Source organism: Engystomops pustulosus, chromosome 6, assembly GCF_040894005.1.
Source record: "Engystomops pustulosus chromosome 6, aEngPut4.maternal, whole genome shotgun sequence".
Taxonomy (NCBI): Eukaryota; Metazoa; Chordata; class Amphibia; order Anura; family Leptodactylidae; genus Engystomops; species Engystomops pustulosus.
Window position 1 is genome coordinate 163,237,622 of NC_092416.1, and position 21,315 is coordinate 163,258,936.

The window sequence follows — 21,315 nt, forward strand, 5'->3', positions numbered from 1 at the left end:
CCGGCACACGGCAAACGCCGGCACATGGTATGCCAGTATATATTGCATCCCCCTCTGCTGCATCGATATGCCAGGAGGCTCTGGTCTAGGCCCTTCCTGATGTAGAACTTTAACCTGTGCCTGTCACACTTGAGGAGGGAAAGTGTGTAAAAGTCTCTTGGAAGAGTCTGTGGACCCTCTGGACCACCGCGGGAGGTGGTATGAGACCCGCGGTGGCAGCCAAGGTAGTACAGCAGGAAACAGTTCAAACCTGAGATGACAGTAGGAAACACGGAGGAATACTGGTAACGCTGGCACACAGAGGAGCACTGGTGATGATGGCACAGACAATAGATTCCCGCTGGACAGGAACCCTGGAAGGTACAGCAGGACAGGAACCCTGGAAGGCACAGCAGGTAACAGCAATGGTAGCAAAGCAGAGGATCGCTGGTAACGCTGGAACACAGGATACACAGGGAGCTCAGGAGGGCTTTCTCATAGCAGGAATGATGCTGAAGATCCGGCGGGGAGTGAAGGGAGGTGCCGGAATATAAGGGCGAGCCGGATTAGCAGCCGAATCAGGAGGACGCTGGCCCTTTAAGGCTTGAGAAGTCCGTGCGCGCGCCCTCTAGTGGAGAGAGCGTGCGACTGCAGGCAAGGAGGCGTGCGGCCTACACGCCGGGAGACGGAGCACAGACAGGAGCCAGGAGAGGTAAGTGAGGGCAGGGAGACGGGGACCGGCAGGCAGCGGAGAACGGGTGTACCCGCGATCCGCGACATGGATCGCGGGAGCACCCGTGACAGTACCCCCCCTTTAGGGCCCCTCTTCTCTTCTTCTTCAGCCTCTTCTTTCGCCTCCTCCAATTCATCTTGGTGACGGAACACCTAAGGAGAAAAGCAGAGACAGGACAAACTTGCATAGACTCCTCTGCAAGCAGTACAACCAGAGGCTGAAGTGGCTCTTGGGAGGCCGGAGCAGCACTGGGAAGCTGCGGAGGCAGGAGCGGCTCTTGGAAAGCTGGAACAGCTTTAGGAAGCTGCGGAGGCTGGAGCGGCTCTTGGAAGCCGGAGGCCGGAGTGGCTTCTAGGAAAGCCGGAGAATCTGGAGCGACCTCTGGGAAGGCCGGAGGAGACACTGGAGCGGCCTCTGGGAAGGCCGGTGGAGACACTGGAGCGACCTCTGGGAAGGCAGGTGGAGACACTGGAGCGACCTCTGGGAAGGCCGGTGGAGACACTGGAGCGACCTCTGGGAAGGCCGGTGGAGACACTGGAGCGACCTCTGGGAAGGCCGGTGGAGACACTGGAGCGACCTCTGGGAAGGCCGGTGAAGACACTGGAGCGACCTCTGGGAAGGCCGGTGGAGACACTGGAGCGACCTCTGGGAAGGCCGTGGAGACACTGGAGCGGCTTCTGGAAAAGCCGGAGGAGAACTTGGAAGCGGTGGAAGCATGGCGGCCGGCTGGAGTGGTTCTTGGAAAACCGGATTAGAGCTTGGAAGGTGAGGAAGCACGGCGGCCGGCTTTTGGAACACCGGAGCCAAGCGAGGCCGACATGGAAGCCTGACTTGAGGTTGCTGGCAATCAAACAGCTGTTGAGGCACGGAGACAGGCTGGAGTGGCTCTTGGAAAGCCGGAACATCACTGGGAAGCTGCAGGAATGGAGCCTGTGGTAGCCGGGAGTCTAGCAGCTGTCGGAGCAGGGTGGTAACCCCGCTCAGATCCTTTCTCCAAGAAAAGATCCGTTGAGACTGCTGGGTGAGGACCTCTGCCAGCAATTGGTCTGAGTCATTAGAACAGTCCATGTCCTTGACGGGATCCATGGCCTTGGCGGGGTCCATGGCCGGATCTTACTGTCACACTTGAGGAGGGAAAGTGTGTAAAAGTCTCTTGGAAGAGTCTGTGGACCCTCTGGACCACCGCGGGAGGTGGTATGAGACCCGCGGTGGCAGCCAAGGTAGTACAGCAGGAAACAGTTCAAACCTGAGATGACAGCAGGAAACACGGAGGAATACTGGTAACGCTGGCACACAGAGGAGCACTGGTGATGATGGCACAGACAATAGATTCCCGCTGGACAGGAACCCTGGAAGGTACAGCAGGACAGGAACCCTGGAAGGCACAGCAGGTAACAGCAATGGTAGCAACGCAGAGGATCGCTGGTAACGCTGGAACACAGGATACACAGGGAGCTCAGGAGGGCTTTCTCATAACAGGAATGATGCTGAAGATCCGGCGGGGAGTGAAGGGAGGTGCCGTATTATAAGGGCGTGCCGGATTAGCAGGAGCCAATCAGGAGGACGCTGGCCCTTTAAGGCTTGAGAAGTCCGTGCGCGCGCCCTCTAGTGGAGAGAGCGTGCGACTGCAGGCAAGGAGGCGTGCGGCCTACACGCCGGGAGACGGAGCACAGACAGGAGCCAGGAGAGGTAAGTGAGGGCAGGGAGACGGGGACCGGCAGGCAGCGGAGCACAGGTGTACCCGCGATCCGCGACATGGATTGCGGGAGCACCCGTGACAGTGCCTGTTCAGGCTGTAGCTAGTGCGCAGGCGTATGACTATCCTGTGCTGGCCCGCCATGCCCAACTTCATGCCCCTCGATATCCACATGCCATATAGGTGGTGAAAGGGGAAAAATATATGGAAACCCTGCGATTTGGATGGCTTGTATGGCAATAATAATGTGATTTGCCTGACAACTTGTTTTGTTTCATTCAATTTACTTTTTTTTTTCTTATAATTGTACTATTTTATTGTAAAATCTTGTGAAAATTCTAAATAAATTCTTTAAATTTTTATTTAAAAAATTACCATATATACTCGAGTATAAGCCTAGTTTTTCAGCACAAAAAATATGCTGAAAACCCAAACTCGGCTTATACTCAAGTACAAAAATATAGGTTGTACCAGGTTATTGTGGTAAAATTAGGGGCCTCGGCTTATACTTGGGTCGGCTTATACTCGAGTATATACGGTACATGTAAACTTTATACTTACTATTTTATATCTCACCTTACATATACTCATACCAAATGAATATGGTTTTGCTAACTGACAACTTTTCACAACTTTCAATAAAAAGTTTTTTTATTTTTTTTCTGACGTTATTTTATTATTTTTAAAATAACCTCAACTTCTGTTGAGGTATGTGCAGGCTTATTATTATTATTATTTTTTTTTTTTTTTTTGCAGTGTGAAATGCTTTTTCATAACTTTTTATGAACTTCTATTGAGGCAGCAAAAATGATTTTTTTTGCAGTTTTTAGACATGGCAGGTCTGTAAACTAACTGTAAAATATTACGTTACCAAAGTGGAAGACCAAAGATTCTTATTTAGGACACATAAGTCTTCCACATGTCATAAATGTATCTATAATTCCTAGTTACGTGTATATGGGCTGCAGAAATCAGTCACTTTTCACATAAATAATGTGCTAGACAACTCCCGCTGAGAGTTCCAAGCAAACATAGCAGGAGACCATCGGTGTAGAGGTCATGGGTTTTCACCTTGACACAACACGAAATTTAGCACATGTTGTAAATTTATGTCTGTAACCTACCGATTCTTTAGTTTCCCATTCCTTTAAAGCTTTGCCTTCCTAGCACTGCGTGTGATGAATCTCTAAATCAGTAACTCTGTCACTTTTGGTGTTACTTCTAAACATAACCAAAGATAAGAGGAAAAACACCAGTAATTTCCATACAAAAAAACTATTTTTATTGTATATTGTATATTTATAAAGAACAATATTGATAATGCAATAAGACAGTAGAACTTCTCTAAAAGGTCAAGAATTTTAGAAGACCCTCCCCTTATCCAGACAAAATTTGCATTTCCATTTTCAGAATTACAATGTATTAAAAAAAGTCATAATGTAGGTTCTCTCAGACCGTTCAGTTTAGTGATTTGTGAACATGTGGGATGCCCACCCATATCTCTCCTAAGATTCCACCCTGTGTATACTGACCATCTTCTTCCGGAATAGCCAATCCAAAGAAGACCAATAAAATTTGTTAGCCACGTTACTTCAAGTTTTTTTTCTAAGTGTATAGCGTGGGGGCAGAATATTGGGTAATTTTACTATATACATGTATTAATAATTCTTGTATTAATAGGTCATGTGATCTCTATCTGTACATGAACAATCGCCCTGCCAGGACCTTATGATAGTATTCATGAATATAAGATCAAGGTTCTGGCAGGGCGATTGTTCATGGACAGTTACAGATCACATGATCCTCCAACTGGACAGGAATCTCTGGCTGATGAGGTAAAAGACAGGAGGCTTCACTTTACATATCAGGAAAGAGGAGCAGAACTAATAATAGATGTATATTGGTAAATCACCTATTATACACGTATACACACATTACAAAAACATAAAGTAAAATGACCAACCCCTTTAATGTAATTTTAGGAACTCATCTCAGGGAGTTATAACTGTATTATACTTTATAAGGAAGATAAAGATTTGGTAAATGCATTAAATGAAAGTGTTATTATTAACAGGTAAAAGAGCAAATTAACATCACTGATTTACTATACAACGTACTCATGATGAGTTGGTCTTTATTCACATTCAGATGCTCCATTATGGCTGAGGAATGATTACATTTTTTTTCTTTCTTTTAGATATAATTTATGGAGAATGGAAGAGTTTGCATACAGGGAAAAAGGAACTATAGACTAGAAAGTTTAGAGCATAACTAAACCTTTACCCAAATTGCAGAATTCAGTAGTGCAAGAGATAATAGTAAATGTTGTAATACAATTTATTGATTTATCTTCCTGTGTCCTTCTTTTTCTCCTGCCTTTCCTGAATTAAGCGTTTTTTGTAAATCAGCTTTCTGTCCTGTATCCGCTGACAGCTGAGAGATAAATTAACCTGATTAAGTGTCTAATAACGTAACTTTTTACAGACAGTCCCTGGATTGTCTAATCTTCTTAGCTCTGAAATCAAGTGAAATAATCTGATTACATATTCAGAAACACTGCTCACAACAGGAGAAAGAAGGAGGTGAAAAAGTCACTACACTATTGGTTTCTGTAACTGCTACTTTTTAACAATCCCCCACCCTCTTCACATATGTTCTTAAAGATCCATCTCTTTTAGTTCTGTATATGGTCATAACCCAGCTTGTTGTTAGTTATAGGTGACTGTCAGTATGTACTTTAATGCAGCCAATCACTGCCCTCCACACAAATAGTATATTATGTCTGAGGTAAGTGATTTACTGCCACGTGCCATGAACAGCTGAAAAGAAACTGAAACAGTAACTGTAAAGGTTTTATTTCCCACAAATCAATAGCCCTCAGATTACCGCAGTGCTGCAGTAGCTGCTTCCTCTCCATGTGCTGACAAGCCCTGTAAGTCCATAGTTTGTTTATCAGTCTGTTTCATGGCAGGGGAGGGGCTGCTTCTCCATGTTTACATAGGTGAAGTCATGTGACACCTCTCTCTGTGTATGTAGCAGAGCTAAATTTGTTCAGAACAGTGGATACAGATGTCTCCTGCACATAATAGTGAGGTACACAATCTCCCCTGTTGCCCTCCATCCCAGTCTGTGATTCTACAAAACTTTCTCTGTCTCTCCTCATGCTGCAGCCCTTCCCCCACCTTGTCATCAGCAGTATCAGCTCTCTGTAGATAAGCTTTTAACCCTTAGTGCTCACACAGCACTGCATGTAACTGGTTTATTTTGGTTTCTACCACTTCTTACTTGTTTCCTGCTCCTTCATGTGATGGAAGCTGCCAGGCTGTCACCATATACATCCTGTATTTACTGTACATGTCCCCTGCTCCTCCATGTGATGGAAGCTGCCAGGCTGTCACCATATACATCCTGTATGTACTGTGCATGTCCCCTGCTCCTCCATGTGATGGAAGCTGCCAGGCTGTCACCATATACATCCTGTATGTGCTCTGTGCATCTCCCCTGCTTCTGCATGGGATGGAAGCTGCCAGGCTGTCACCATATACATCCTATATGTACTGTGCATGTCCCCTGCTCCTCCATGTGATGGAAGCTGTCAGGCTGTCACTATATACATCCTGTATGTACTGTACATATCCTCTGCTCCTCCATGTGATGGAAGCTACCAGGCTGTCACCATATACATCCTGTATGTGCACTGTGCATGTCCCCTGCTCCTCCATGTGATGGAAGCTGCCAGGCTGTCACCATATATATCCTGTATGTGCACTGTGCAGTGTTCACTGGATTTACTTGTGAGAAACCAAATGGATTCAATGCTAAATTACTTTGAGAGAGAACACAGGGCATCATGGGATCTGTGGGCAAGCTAACTGGCCTCAGCTTGAGGGCACAGACGGACAGATATTAGTCTTCACCCACTTCACTTTTACTGAGAAAGATTCTTGTCAAACACTTTCAGAACAGAAAATGCCATAACTTTGGAAAGAAAAGAGCAACAGCACAAAGTAGGCATCGCTCTGTTTGTTTATAAAGGGGAAATCAAAATATAATAATTTGGTAAAATCACTATAGTTTTACAGTTACACTTTAAATAGCTTACACTATACCACTGTGCTGGAAAAGATGTAAATTTAATTATTTTAATGATTTTTAATTAGAGTAGTATTAGTGGGAAGCAGACAACCCCCTTAATCAAATAACAATCAATAGTAAATTGGATATAATTATTTTGTCTATTGCTATATTTCTTGATGGAACAAAATAAATCAAATTAAACTTAGTTATATTGTAAAATCTCCCTTTAAGTTTACAAGTTATAACTTTATTTTATTCTGTTCCCTTATAAAGAATGGCTGGGTCATTATATAAGCTCTTATATCTCTTATGTCACCCCCTCATCCTTATAGACTGTAAGCTCTTGTGTCACCCCTCATCCTCATAGACTGTTAGCTCTTATGTCACTCCTCATGGACTATTAGCTCTTGTGTCACCCCATCATCCTCATAGACTGTAAGCTCTTGTCACCTCATCCACCCCTCATCCTCATAGACTGTAAGCTCTTGTGTCACTCCTCATAGACTATTAGCTCTTGTGTCACCCCTTCATCCTCATAGACTATAAGCTCTTGTGTCACCCCTTCATCCTCATAGACTGTAAGCTCTTGTGTCATCTCCTCATCCTCATAGACTGTAAGCTCTTGTGTCATCTCCTCATCCTCATAGACTGTAAGCTCTTATGATCAGGGCCCTCACTCCTATTCCATATGACTGTTTGTACTGTGTAATGTAATATTATATTTGTATATGCCCCTTATGATATGTAAAGCGCTACAGATTATGATGGCGCTATATAAATAAAGATTATTATTATGTTATTAACTTGAATGTATTGTTTAGCCTCTTTGTCGTTTGCCTTGCATACACTGTACTCCGATTCTTGCTCCGAATGTGTCCAATCTTCCCATCAGTGCGCAGTTTGATGTATTATCTAGCACCCATCAGGAGCACTGCCCATAGTCTGCAACTAATAGTTTAAGCTTTATGCCTTCCTGTCCCTTTGTTCTGGAAACACATTTGGAAAATAACGTAACTTTCTGTGTTTACTAAACTTAAAAACTGGCAAACTTTGAACATCCCTTGTGTATATGATGGCATAGCCTCACATCTCTTATATCACAGCCTATTAGGGACTGGGACTAAATTTAAATTGACCCCCATCTTTGTATGGCCGTAGCATATAGTATTTTAGCAATAAGAATAACCCATTTTATAGATGCAGACAGTTTTAAAAAGATGACATTGACAAAAAGCGCAAGGTTCACAGCATGGAGGTGCAGGCGGCTTGCAACTGGATCTAAGAGGCACGCAGTTAGGAGGGGGCGTCCTTGGGGTCTTTTTCGGTATATCCTTTTTCTGCAATAAAATGAATAATTTCAGCAATCACATAAAATAGATTTTTTTTTTTCAACTTGCCAATTTTCACAAAAAAACAAACAAACCATAAAACACAGTAAAATATGGGTTGAGAAAGAAACAAGCAGTGTAAGAGGGCATATACTTGTTTGTAGGCTGTCCGCAATAAGACTCGGTCCTTGAAGATTGTGGAGAAGCAGCAAGTTTAATGGGATATAGAAGTGATGCTCAACCTTTTAGAGGCAGTGTGCCAAAAATAAAAATAAAATAGTCAAAAGTTCTAAAGTTTTGGAATTGGGGAGTAAAAAATGAAAAAACAAAAGACAAAAAAGGCTGTGTTCTCAAGGAGTTAAAATATCACTGAGCAATGGACATCCCTATGCTGTACTGAAGAGACCCAACCAGGTGGAAGCAGCTCTGTCTACAGTTGCAAATCTGTTCCTTCTGGAATAGATATACTTGTTTGGTTTTAATCCCGCATTATGTCATTAGGCTTCCTTGAGGCCATGCTTGATGTCAAGGGAGCTGCCTTACAAGGTAGCTAAAAGAGGCGTGGTTTACCTTATCCCATCCTGGAAAACTTTGCATATATTCCTAGAATCCTCTAGTGGAGCATTAATGACTGTAAGACTCCACACGCCTACATGGTGGCCTTAATTAGCAAAGTCTCCATAAGGAGAACTCTTACTTTCAGACCCGAGTCACAAGCCTCTCACTTAACCAAACCAGTTCCCTACGCTGTACTGAAGAGACCCAATCAGGTTGAAACATTGCTGTCTACAGTTGGGAGTCTGTTCCTTCTGGAATAGATATACTGGTTTGGTTTTAATCCTGCATCATGTCATAAGGCTTCCTGAAGGTCATGTTTGATGTCAAGGGAGCTGCCTTACAAGGTAGCATAATTGGTGTGGTTTTCCTTATCCTATCCTGGAAAACTTTGCATATTTTCCCAATGCGCATCCTGGGGAGGCCTTAAGTTTTGTCTGGTGAACTGTGTGCTAGGGTGACAGCCTGAGTTCCTCCAGAGAGATGGCCAACTCTGGCACCTGTATATAGGTACACCACCACTGGGATACATTCATTAACGAAGTCTAGGACCCATGAGGATAGTGTTTGATTTAGGCAGCTGAAAAGCCCACCAAAGTAATTGGGGAGCAGTGAATGTTGGTTGAGGGGTCAAAAGGACATATAGGGTGTGCAATACCGACCCATCCCACCAACTAGAGAGCACCAGCTAAGACTTGTGGCAGGATGTTGGGATAGTTCCCCGGAGGCAGGGTCACATCAGAGATTGTCCTTAGAACCATATGGTGGAGTTAAAACATTCATAGATCCTAGAGCGTATATCCTAGAGCATGTAAAATATTAATAGTAGGACAGGTTTCAAATTTCTTTTGAAGTCTCATTTCTTAACAAACCAAGGCTTCAACCCAATCCATCCTCAGCAAAAATACCAGTTACTCCAAAAACAGACTGCGTGAAAGGGTAACAGGGGTCAGCAAAGTTTGTAATATTGGTTTTGTAGGCAAATATGGTTCCGGCAAATGAACAAAAAAGATCCCAGCCCAAGGTGAGGGGTACTTTGAATTTTGTATATGTCCATGCAAACATAAGTACTCTGTCCCTAAAGGACTATGTGGTAGGGAAGGACCAAAGACTGTGATACATATAAACCACTTCTGCCCCACATCTGGAACAAGCTGGAAATTAGCCATGTGGGAGTTATGGAGGGGAATATCTCTTTATGTGCAATTTTTAGGAATATTTCCCAGTAGGAAACAGTTGGGGTATATTTTAGTGAATTAGAATTATGTCAGTCATGAGGTCAGAATCAATAGTGGACCATGCGCCCCTGCCTAAAGTCTTAATGTCATAGAGAAAATTCATTTTCATTACAATCAACGGAAACATTCAGAAATCCGTAATTTTTTTTTCCATAGACCGGCAGTGCATGAGAAAATAATATGTAAGTCTATGGGGCTGCACATTGGACGTCTTCCATGTGATGTCTGTAGTTTATCCATTATAACAGAGATAATAAGCAAATAATGGGAACAGTATGGATTGAAAACAGAATGGGACAGTCCTATTACAGAAGTTTTAAAGTCCAACAATAGCACTTGTAATTTACAGCAAATTTCCTGCAAGATACAATGAGATCGTTATATTTAGATTGGTTCTAACTTCTTAGGAATTCTGGCGCTGTATTCCCACGTCGGAATTAAAATCTAAGCCATTCCCGGGGCGGGCATCCTTCAGCAGTGATCTGTGCCAGTGTCCTGGCACATGTTATAGTAAATTTGGCTAAGGCGTCTTTTTTCTCTACCACACCCAGTATTTTTAATACGGTAAGTGGCATATTGCAAAAGGGCCAAAAAGTTGCAGTTTGCTAGTGTTTTAGGCTACATGTCTAGGTATAACCCTGCAACTACAAGTACATTATCCTGGAGGTAGAAGCCCTTTAAGTTATAAAAGACTATGTGCAAATGAGCCTGAGGGGCTCCAGGCTGCATAGGTGTTAATGGAGCCTGGAGTTCCTCAGGTTAATTTGCATATAGTCTTTCATCCTGGTGGTAGATGTCCTTTAAATACATGGGACAACCCCTTTAAAAGCAGAATACAATTGAATGCTCCTCCTATAAATTATACATGTTATTAAATATTTTTTTTATAGTAAAAACAATCTGATGAAAAATCGGACCTAACATGTATGCAGCAGGAACTTATATTTATTTATTTATACTAGTTGGATCTATTATTGTCATTATTGTTTTTTTTTGGTATTGGATAACATAATGAACTCCCAAAATCTATTATGTAGAAATGCTTCTTGACAGGTGTGATTACAAATATGACAACAATGTAATTCGAGATGGAAAGCAGAAAGTTCTCTTTTGGCTCATGATATCGTGATGTTCGTCAAGGGAGAAAAAAATTGCCTGTATTGTACATGAGTTCATGGTGTCATAGAAATGTTAAATACAATGGAATTTGAAGCAATAGAATAGCCAACCACCCCACATAACCTCTCACATTTCCATTAGGTCTCATAAAGTTGCATTCCCATTTTGGAAAGAAGTTGGTAGAGGAAATTGAGAGTAAAATAGATAAAGAAACGATGGTGTATGTTAAGTTTCATGAAAACATAAAGGTTCAACTTGGGTTTGTAGCTTCTTTTTTATGGAATATTTTGCTTGGTCATTTATTTAATGTGAAGTTGGTTGAGAAGAACTTTATAAAACAGCCTAAAAACGGAGACATCGCAGCCCAAACAACTAGCTGTCTCCATTCTTGGTCTTCATGATGACTCCTCTCTTCTCCACTTAAGAAGAACCCATAATTCTTGCCATTCTGGCATGGTATGATCTATATAAAGCATATATATAGATCATACCATGCCAAAGTGGCAAGAATTATGGGTTATATATATAGTCCCTTTCGTGGTCTCCAAGCTCCCGCTTTCTCTAATTCATGGTCTCCATTCTTGTTCTGCCTTTCATTCCATGTCCTCATCCTGGATCAGTTTCTTATACCTCTCCCTAACCTGGCTCCTGCTTTCTTTCTACTATCCAGCATGGCTCCTCTTTTCCCTTCTGGTACTCGGATTCTCCTCCTCTCGCATTTCAATAGCCAAGATCAGTCACTCTTTAAAGGGAACCTGTCAGCATTAATAAACTCTTACCAGTATGTTGTCAACACCTTCCAGATCATGTTCATGTCTCAGTATGGTGGGATCATCCAGAAAATCAACTTTAAAGGGAACCCGTCACCACTATTTTCACAAATACAGGTAGTGGCAGGTTCCTATAGAGCTCTAGTAACTATCTGACCTCCTGCTTGTAGCTAAAAGTAGTTCCCCTGAGATCCCCATAAAATCAGAGTTATAATCTTGCCTGGTATCTATGCAGCTTTGGAGCGAGCCCACGGTGGGCGTGGCCTAATGTCATGTGACCAGGGTGACATCATCAAAGGTCCTTGAGCTACTTAATATGTAAACTATACCCCATGTACATATCTGACCACATAAAATCACAGCAGCCTCCATGGACTTCTACTCCTCTCCATGCAGCCTGCTGTGATTTCATGTGATAAATATGCTGTGATTTCATGACATATATGCTTAGTGTACAGTTCCTAAAGCAACAAAAGCTATAGGACCTGTGATGATGTCACCCTGGTCACATGACATTATAGCAGCATACAGAGATAGGGATGGGGAGGAGCTGCTGGATTCAGCCCGAGGAGGCCACGCCCACCTCGACTCCATGTAGCCATGCTTAGTTACCAGATAAAACTATAAAGTTGAATATATGGGAATCTCAGGGGAAGATTTTTTAGCTACAAGCAGGGTGTCAGATAGTTACTAGAGCTCTATAGGAACCTGTCACTACCTGTATTTGTGAAAATAGTGGTGACGGGTTCCCTTTAAAGTGAGGTGTAAAATGGTTGTATAAAGTCGCAGAGGCAGAGAGCTTAACACTGAAGTGAAGCTCTCCCCACCTCAGAACACTACCTTTACTGTATTTGATGACCTTATCTTCATGATAATCAATAATAGGCTCTCCTGAAGCCTAATGCATGATGTCAATCACAGCAGAGGGATTGTTATGCAACAGTGAGAGCTTCTCATTTTACATGATTTACAACCAATTTACATCTTGCTTCAAAGATGATGTTCTGGATGATGCCAATATGCTGTGCCATGAAAGAAACTGGAAAGTGTTGATTTGCAAGATAATATACTGGTAGTAGTTTACTTGGTCAATTTCTGACAACAAGTTCTGGTAAAGAGTGAATTTCCCAAACCTATTGGGAATACCCACTTTAGAGTACGGTCTATATAAACCCTACACATATCCCTGTAATATTCTGGCAAAATCAGTGTCAGAACCTGTTTTTTGATCTTGAGCTCCTTCTGGTGGTTTGCATTCCTATGTGTTAAAGGACACCTGTCATCAGGTCTGTGTCACTTGTCTTGTCACCTCTACCTGTTGGAGCAGCTCACAAGGATCCCATCCCAGCCTTTATCTAGTTATTTCATACATTATTCATTGTAAAATCATCTATTTTTTATCATGTAAATGAGGCTGGTCACATGGTCAGAGGCAGTGATGTCACTCCTGTTACCCCTCCCCTCTCCTCCCCCTGCTCATGTCTGTGTGTAATGTATAGTAAAGCATGGCAAGTGTGAGTGCTGAATCTGCTGACATGCTGCATCCTCCTAATATACAGGTGAGAGACACAGACATCAGCTACACATGAATCTGACATGTTCTGCTGTAACATGGCTGCCTGGAGCTGCTGTATCTCTCCTAAACACACACACACACACACACACAGGCTGCAGGGGGCGTGGCCACCAGGAAGCACATCATTATACAGCCTCACATCATTATACAGGCTGTCAGTCATTCACTGGGGGTGTGGCTGTGCCTCCCACTCATGAATAGAGTGGACAGCTTGAATATGCTAATGCTTCATTGGACATTTCACAGGTCATTTGCATACAGCTTTAGGACCTCATTGCTTAGGTTTACAGGCATGTAGAGGGACAATGAAGGGATAGAGGCAATGATCTCTAATGGCAGTTTATGAAAATATATTTAGTTTAGGGGGGTTATTTTGCATGACGGGTTCTCTTTAAGTCTCTCTTGGTACCACTGATACTAGCCAGCCCAACTGAGCCATTGCAACAGCAGAGACTGAATGTTGGTTTGGGTATTCAGTCAGTTGATCTTGCTTGCCCTGTTACAGGCAGCTGAGGGGGTTTTAAGTCCTTCCGGTTTATTCATCAATTGCCTGAGATTAATGTGTGTCTAGGCTAGTTTGCTGTCCGTTTGTTCCTACATTACTTATTAGTACATTTGGATTCCCTGTTGTGACTTGGCTTATGTCACCCGTGCCCTTCTCTCTGGCGCTGCCCCATCCCCAGGCCCGCACTTACCTCTCCACGATCCGGCTCCAGTCCCGACTAGGCGTCGTGCATGCACTGGCTCTCCAGGATTTAAAGGGCCAGCGTCTGCTATATAATCCGGCGGTGCCCATCAAGCACTGACGGATCTTCATCCATTTCTTGTGAAGTGAAAGCCCTCCTCCGTTCCAGTGTTCCTGTGTGTACCCATGTTCCGTTCCTGTGTTCCCGTGTTCCGTTCCTGTGTTCTAGTCTGTTCTTGCATTCCTGTTCTGTGTGCCTGCTGCCGTTTTCCTGCCGTGAGTTCCAGTGCTCCTTACTACGCTGTACTTCCGCTGTCATCCTGGGCTCGGACTGTGTCCTGCATTACTACGACTTGGCTGCTACCTCGGGCTAGTCGCACCTTTGGAACGACCTGGTGGCACCCCGTCGCAGCAAGACCATCCCGCTTTGTGGTGGGCTCTGGTGAAGACCAGTTGCCACTTTGAGTCCGGGCCCAGGAGTTGGCTAGTACCATCTCCCGCGGTGGTCCAGAGGGTCCACAGATCTGCAACCCTGACAGCTTGTTTGACATTCACCTTCAGATTCAGATTCTTGCTTGTTTTCCGGTTTCTGATGTTTCTGATATTTTAGTTGACCACTTGGTCCTGACCCTGTTTGTTTGACTCTTTGTAAGTCTATTCCTACCTTGCTTTGCACTTCAGCCTGAGGCTTTGCACTTATTCAGGGCAGGGACTATCAACCAGTTATCGCTTGCCCTTAGCACAAGGCGCGCAAGTTATCCAATGAAAGAGGCTATGGGAGAGATTACCACTTACTGAAACAAACTTGATCCAGCAGCAGGAACAAATACCAGATCGGATCGTACCATACATGCTGGGACCTTGTGAGCTGACTTTATAACTGATTGTGCGAATTAGGACTTACCCCCTTCCCTCTTGTCTGATAATCAGAAAATGTACTCACTGTGGCATTCTGCACTATTTTTTATCCAGTAATTGTGTAGGCTCAGACATGGGCTGACCATTCCTTTCTTTTGGCTGCCCCCTCTATGACACTTGATGCTGGTAATTGCCCCTCTTCTGTTCATAGTGCTCTAATGATGTGGTGTTTTGCTGGCAGCTTCGTTTCCAGCTGTCTCCTATTTGTCCGGTCTCAGTGAAGCTTCGGTTCCACAGTTGTTTTGCTGGTCTTTATCTCACTGTTCTATGCTGTATCCGTAAGTCCAGGTTACTTCAGTTTGCATTACATCAATGTTGTAGCTCAGAGAGTTCTGCTTTTTACATAACACCACTGCCTGGCTGTGTTAACTCATTTTAGAAATAGGACTTAGAGTTGATCTCACGTCTATCAGATATTAATGGAACATCCTTAAGATTTGTTTTTTTGTATGAAAACCACTTTCAATTTATGTAATAAAAATATAAGTACAATTATTCATTCTGAACCATCTCTGTCCCTATAAATCATCCCTATTTATATGTTCAGGAAAAATTGGGACAGACAATTTACAATCGGATCTGCAATTGCCGCTCAACCACCCACTGGCTACCAGTTTGACCCATGGTGGCCAATGACTGGCTGAGAAAAATCCTGGCACAATTTGAAACATAAAACACTATATTATATATTATTATGAATTTACCTTTGCCAGTTTATTCCTCTCCGCATCCGCTCTGCTTACTCTCCGATAAGACTTTTTTAAATCTGTGAAATTCAACACATAACTTCATTTATATTCTTTCATCCATTCAAAATTCAAGAACATAATTTTGATCACCAAATGTATTATATATGTCAATTACTCACCAATAATTGATATTGGTGGAAGAATCTCTGGCAAACGAACCATAATGTCACTGTTGACTTTCTCTCGTTTTACGTCTAGGACAATATGAGAATTTACAACCCATATAATACAGGTTAATAGAAGACATAGCGACGACTCGTTCATTTCTGTTAATCAGAAAGCATATAACATGTTAATTTTACATAGGTGACCAATATTTCTATATATAATTATATCTACCACTAGATTAACACCTCTGTAATAGGATCCAGCGTTTTTAAAAGATAAGGGTCACAACATATCAACTCCCTCTCCCTACAATGACCTCTGCCCTGATCACAAAGCATGCCTACTGAACTCTTGAATAGAAGTCTGTGGGGGGAATCTATTATTCCTTGAACGCCAAGAAAAAGTCGCAATTTCTAGCTGGGTTACCCCCGGCCTAGAGCATATGTTATAACTCATGCCAGGATCCTGGCTATAGCAGAATTATGTACCAGGTCTGGGACTCTTATATTCATTTGCAATGGCCGCGGGAATATCATGACTTGAGTAGAATCTCTAGATCATTGATAGATATAGTCCATGGAGCTGTTTTCGAATGTGACACACAACAAAAACTAGCCCACAAATAAGACATCACATCATATGATATGACCATATGAGTCCATATGACCAAATGACATTAAGGGAGTATAGAGAGAGTTTACTGATGTCTTTGGAAAGCGATGATCAGTTGCTATGGCAGCCTGGAGTCTTTCTAAGAATTCACAACATCTTTGCTGCAGATCTTTAACAGTGGCACACTTTTGCAGAACTATTGCAAATACCGTATATACTCAAGTATTAGCCAACCCGAGTATAAGCCGAGACTCCTAATTTTACCACCAAAAATTGGGAAAACCTATTGACTCGAGTATAAGCCGAGGGTGGGAAATGCATTGATCACAGACCCCCCAGTATATAGCCAGCAAGTCCCCAGTAGTATATAGCCAGCAAATCCCCAGTAGTTTATAGCCAGCCTGCCGCCAGTAGTATACAGCCAGCCTGCCCCCTGTAGTATACAGACAGCCTGCCCCCTGTAGTATACAGCCAGCCTGGCCTGCCCCCAGTAGTATACAGCCAACCCAGCCTGTCCCCAGTAGTATACAGCCAGCCCAGCCTGCCCCCAGTAGTATACAGCCAGCCCAGCCCCGATGTCCACGCCCTCCTCTTCGGTCTTCCGCGCCTGTCTTCTTTCTTCGGTAACATCCTTCAGGGCTGCTGACGTCATACTATGCCTTGGCTGGGAGAAAAACATGGCGGCGCCATGCAGGATGTTACCAAAGACAGAAGAAGACAGAAGAGGAACCGTGCTGGGGGAGCAACGCTGCGCCTCGGGGCCCGCCGGAGGTTGAGTATATAAGTTTTTTTTTTAAAGTACTGTATTGACTTTTTTTGTGCTGAAAAACTCGGCTTATACACGAGTATATGCGGTACTCCATTTTCTGCAATACTGTAATATTGCAGTATGTAGTAGGAGCAATCAGACTCCCTAGGCTTGAAGTACCTAGGAGGTCTTAAAAAAAAGTAAAAAATAAAATTAAAAAAATTCTAATTACCCCCTTTCCCTAAAACTGATATAAAAATAAACCAATAAAATCTTAAACATTGGCACGTCTCAAAATTCCTCTTGTTGAACCCTACAACAGAAAATAGCACAAATATATACTATCTGTATAGAGGAGCATTTAAAAACTATATAAAAATTTTTTTCAATACATCTAAAAACTTTGGCTGGTAAGAACCAATTGCATAAGCCTGTATGAATAGTTACACAATAGGCTTAGGATCAAAAGAGATCTGTTATTGTATTAGCACACAAGATAGTGATTATCGGGGAATTTTGGAAACATTCACATTCCAATCCCAATTATACATAATACCTGAGAGAATATACAGGAGGTCCCCTACTTAAGAACACCCGACTTACAGACGACCCCTAGTTACAAATGGACCTCTGGGATATTGTTAAATTACTGTACTTTATCCTGAGGCTACAATAAACAGCTATAACAGTTATTAAAGGCGTCTGCAATGCAGCTTTATTATTTATATTGGTCAGCTTATGACAATATAACATTTTTAAAATCCAATTGAAACAGAAACCAAAAAAAGTCTGTCTGGGGTTACAATGATAAAATATACAGTTCCGATTTATGTACAAATTCAACTTAAGAACAAACCTACAGAATATATCTTGTATGTAACCCGGGGACTGTCTGTATTTCCTAACACTATTCACAAAAAGTGCTCTCCTGCAGGTGCCCAGTCCTGTTTAACACATCACAGATCCCTTAACTCCTACAAAAGTGCTGTTAGTATAATTAGCATTGTGTATAGTGCTTGATCATATTTCACACTTAGCTTTGACAGAAAATAGCGCTCAACTGTCCGAAACAAAACTTTTTTGCCATTATGCAACATATACATTTTTTTTTATAAAAAGTAATCAAAAGGTCATACAGTCCCAAAAATGGTAGCAATGAAAACATCAGCTCATCTTGCAAAAGATGACACCTCACACAGCTCCATACACAGAAGTATGAAAAAGTTATTAGAATCATGAAGATTTATTAACAGAAGGTTTTAATTCTTTAAAATGTATTAAAACACAACAAAATCTGTATAATAATGAATAAAGAAGACGTGTCTTTGGAGTGCACGGGAAAGCTGTAAAAAACGATCAATTTCATGGCATTTGAATTTTTTTTCCTGCTTTCCAGTGCAAGGCAAGTTATATTAAATACAGTCACTTCAAAGTATAATTTGTTATGCAGAAAACAAGCCCTGACACAGCTCTGTACACAGAAAAATAAAAAAAAGTTATACATTTTCAAAGGTGAAAAATGTAAACACAAAAAAGTCTGAGTTGTTAATGGGTTAAGAGAAGTGTCATTTGAAATGTTGCACTTCATAAATGCAATGCACCTAAGTACACTACCGAAATGTTGACTAAGAGAAAAAACACCCTTAAAAATTCAAATGTAAAAAATGTAAAAAAACATTGCACATGTACAGATTCCTAACCCATCGGAAGTAAAGAGTAAAGGTCCCTAATGAATGACAAGCAGAATTTTAGAAATCAGGAGAAATGGAAAAACTGGTTGTGTATTAGAAATCTGCTTTACTTTCCATACTACAATGTATTTGCAGATTAATTTAAGGCTGAATTAATTAATTTTTTCAAGAAATATTCTTTGGTGTTAGAAATTATTACTGACCTACTACTACTATTGTTGAGAATGAAGATATAGTAAATTGCATTAATAATAATAATAATAATAATAATCTTTACGTATATGGCGCCATCAGATTCCGTAGCCTTACATATCAAAAACAATTGTTTGTAATTCGATGTACATGTGAAGGTCAAAATGTATATAATGGTGACATAAAAAAATTCTGACAAATTCTTAATTAAAGTAAACATCAAATTCTTTTACAGCCCTTAATAGAGGTTTTGTAAAGACCTGTGGTGACGTCAGCTTAGTTATGTGGAATACCATTCTCTAAGATTAAATCAATATAATATTACAGTCTAGTATTTACAAATCAATCAATAATAATATGATTATTTTATTTATTCAATACAAATAGGGACTCATTGAAATGAAAATAACACAAATTGTAACTAAATATTTTTATATGTTATAAATAAAAATTTGGTTATTGAATTGTATACCCCATTTATATAATTTGTTGGAATTCATAAAATATAGATAATAGCTAATTTAATCATTATTAATTTACTGATGTGCTCTAAATGTAATGACATTGCTCACCTATTTAAATTATTAGGAAAAAAGGAAAAAATATTTTTGTTACATTTTATTGTATTCTAAATATATATAGCTTGTTGTCATTGTTTGGGTTTTTGTTTAACAATTTTTTAATTAGGGAAAATGTTTGAAACTTTTTTAAAAACACTAATATATATATATATATATATATATATATATATATTTACATCTCAAAAGATGTAGGTACAAATATAATATGATTCAATTAATAACTGCCTAAATTTTTTAAATTAAAATGTTGTTATTTCATGAGAAATTGCAATTTTTTAGAATCCCCTTTAAAATAAATGAAGTAACATTTCAATAATTTTTCTATAAATAATAAAAAGTTTTAGAATTCTCACCAATCTATAATCATCTCAAAAAGTTTCTTACCTGTATACCTGTAAACAGGACTGAGAACTCTGGAGCTAATTGCCAATAGTACTGTGCCCAAATCCAGGGTTGGATATTCATTTAAATAGAATAATTTTGGGCATTTTGCCACGTGTGGGATTCCTTAATATGGAGTGTCAGTTCCATGGAGATGATAGGAGTCTATTGTCCTCATGCAGCTGAGTAGTCCTTAGCTTTGTTGGCCAAGTAGACTGCGTGCACTATTTTTTAGGAGGCTTTTTGGTGTCTTTATGCAGCAAAATAGACCCCACTATCAAGTCAGTGTCATAAATCTGCACGTGAATATGTAAACGTTTTATTTAAAAAACACGTTTTTTTTATAGAACCATCTGCTATAAGTTAATAGCCACATGGAAAGGGCACAATTTACTCAAATGTTCTGATAGGGAAAATATCTCCACTAATGGTATCTTAAAAATTCTGCTTTAGAGAGGCTAAGACTCCCTATTGATTAACTATCTGTGATCTTTCATAAGAGAATTGAAAGTAGCTGCGATTCTTGGTACTAAAGATACGGTTGCATTTGTTTCTAATTTTCGGCTCATTCTTTACAATATTACAAAATGTAAGCATACACCATTCCCCTATTATATTTCTTGGGCAATGACATAGAACATTGACATATGCAACATGATGTCAGATTTATGGCAGGACAAAAAAGTAAGCAATTAAAGAATACGGCGCACATAAAACTAAGAAAGACAAAGATTCTCTTAGTCAATAAAGCAAAAGATTTGAGATGTTGTCTATCAACTACCATGGGCTCTCCAAAATGATACATTCAGTTTAGAATAGAATCATGGTCTGCACAAGGTATATTTGTAGCAATTGCGATCTGTTCTGTGAAGTTTAGGGCAGGGTTAAAGCTGCTTAAAGGTGTTTTATTATTCAGAAATTAACTCCTGAATCGACTTTTACGTTCAATTAACAAAACAAAACATTGATATAAATAATTCCCAGATTCCTAAGATTTTCATGGAAAAAAACCCATCACTTTTAGCTGTGAACTTGTATTTGATCTTGTTGTAATTGTACTTGCATTCGATCTTGTGGTCCTCTTTATCTGCTTCTTCATTGCCATGTTTGATGACTTTTTACATCTCTGAAGTGTGACGTTTCTAGAAAACCATAAAAACATTCGCAGCTGTACACCATTTACAAGAACAGTGGGATTTCTCTTATTGTAACACTATAAAATTTATGTCTTAATTTTGGTCCAGTTTTGGTTTATTTGGGCTGATAAAAAATATATTTTCACTTCAGTATAAATAAGGCTAAATCAGTTTAAAGGGCGATTCCATTTCTCAGTTTTGATCTATAATAAGGGATAAATTAGAAGACGAGTAGAGATCGATGGTAATGAGTGCACTAATTAGAACGCTGCTAGTGGAAATCTAGTGCACGGATTGAATTAATAAATACATTGATTGGGTCTATGACAGTTAATGATAGGAACATTCCTGGTAGTCAAGAGAAGCTCTGGTGCTCCTACAGTGTTGATTCTGAGGAAGGCAATAAACTGAAGATGCCAATTGGCCTATAGTATGGAAAAAAA

At 40.8% G+C, this 21,315-nt stretch overlaps 1 protein-coding gene across 1 annotated transcript in view; it reads right to left on the reverse strand.

Moving 5' to 3' along the window:
* Window positions 1-3,747: 3,747 nt before the first annotated feature.
* Window positions 3,748-21,315, reverse strand: part of LOC140064880 (agouti-signaling protein-like) — a 53,146-nt gene continuing 35,578 nt past the window's right edge. The window contains exons 2-4 of the mRNA XM_072112181.1: window positions 15,543-15,689; window positions 15,379-15,440; window positions 3,748-7,822 (exon numbers count right to left, since the gene is read on the reverse strand). Of these exons, the coding sequence (XP_071968282.1) occupies window positions 7,655-7,822; window positions 15,379-15,440; window positions 15,543-15,689 (377 nt within the window). The 3' untranslated portion in view covers window positions 3,748-7,654. The remainder of the gene's footprint in view (window positions 7,823-15,378; window positions 15,441-15,542; window positions 15,690-21,315) is intronic.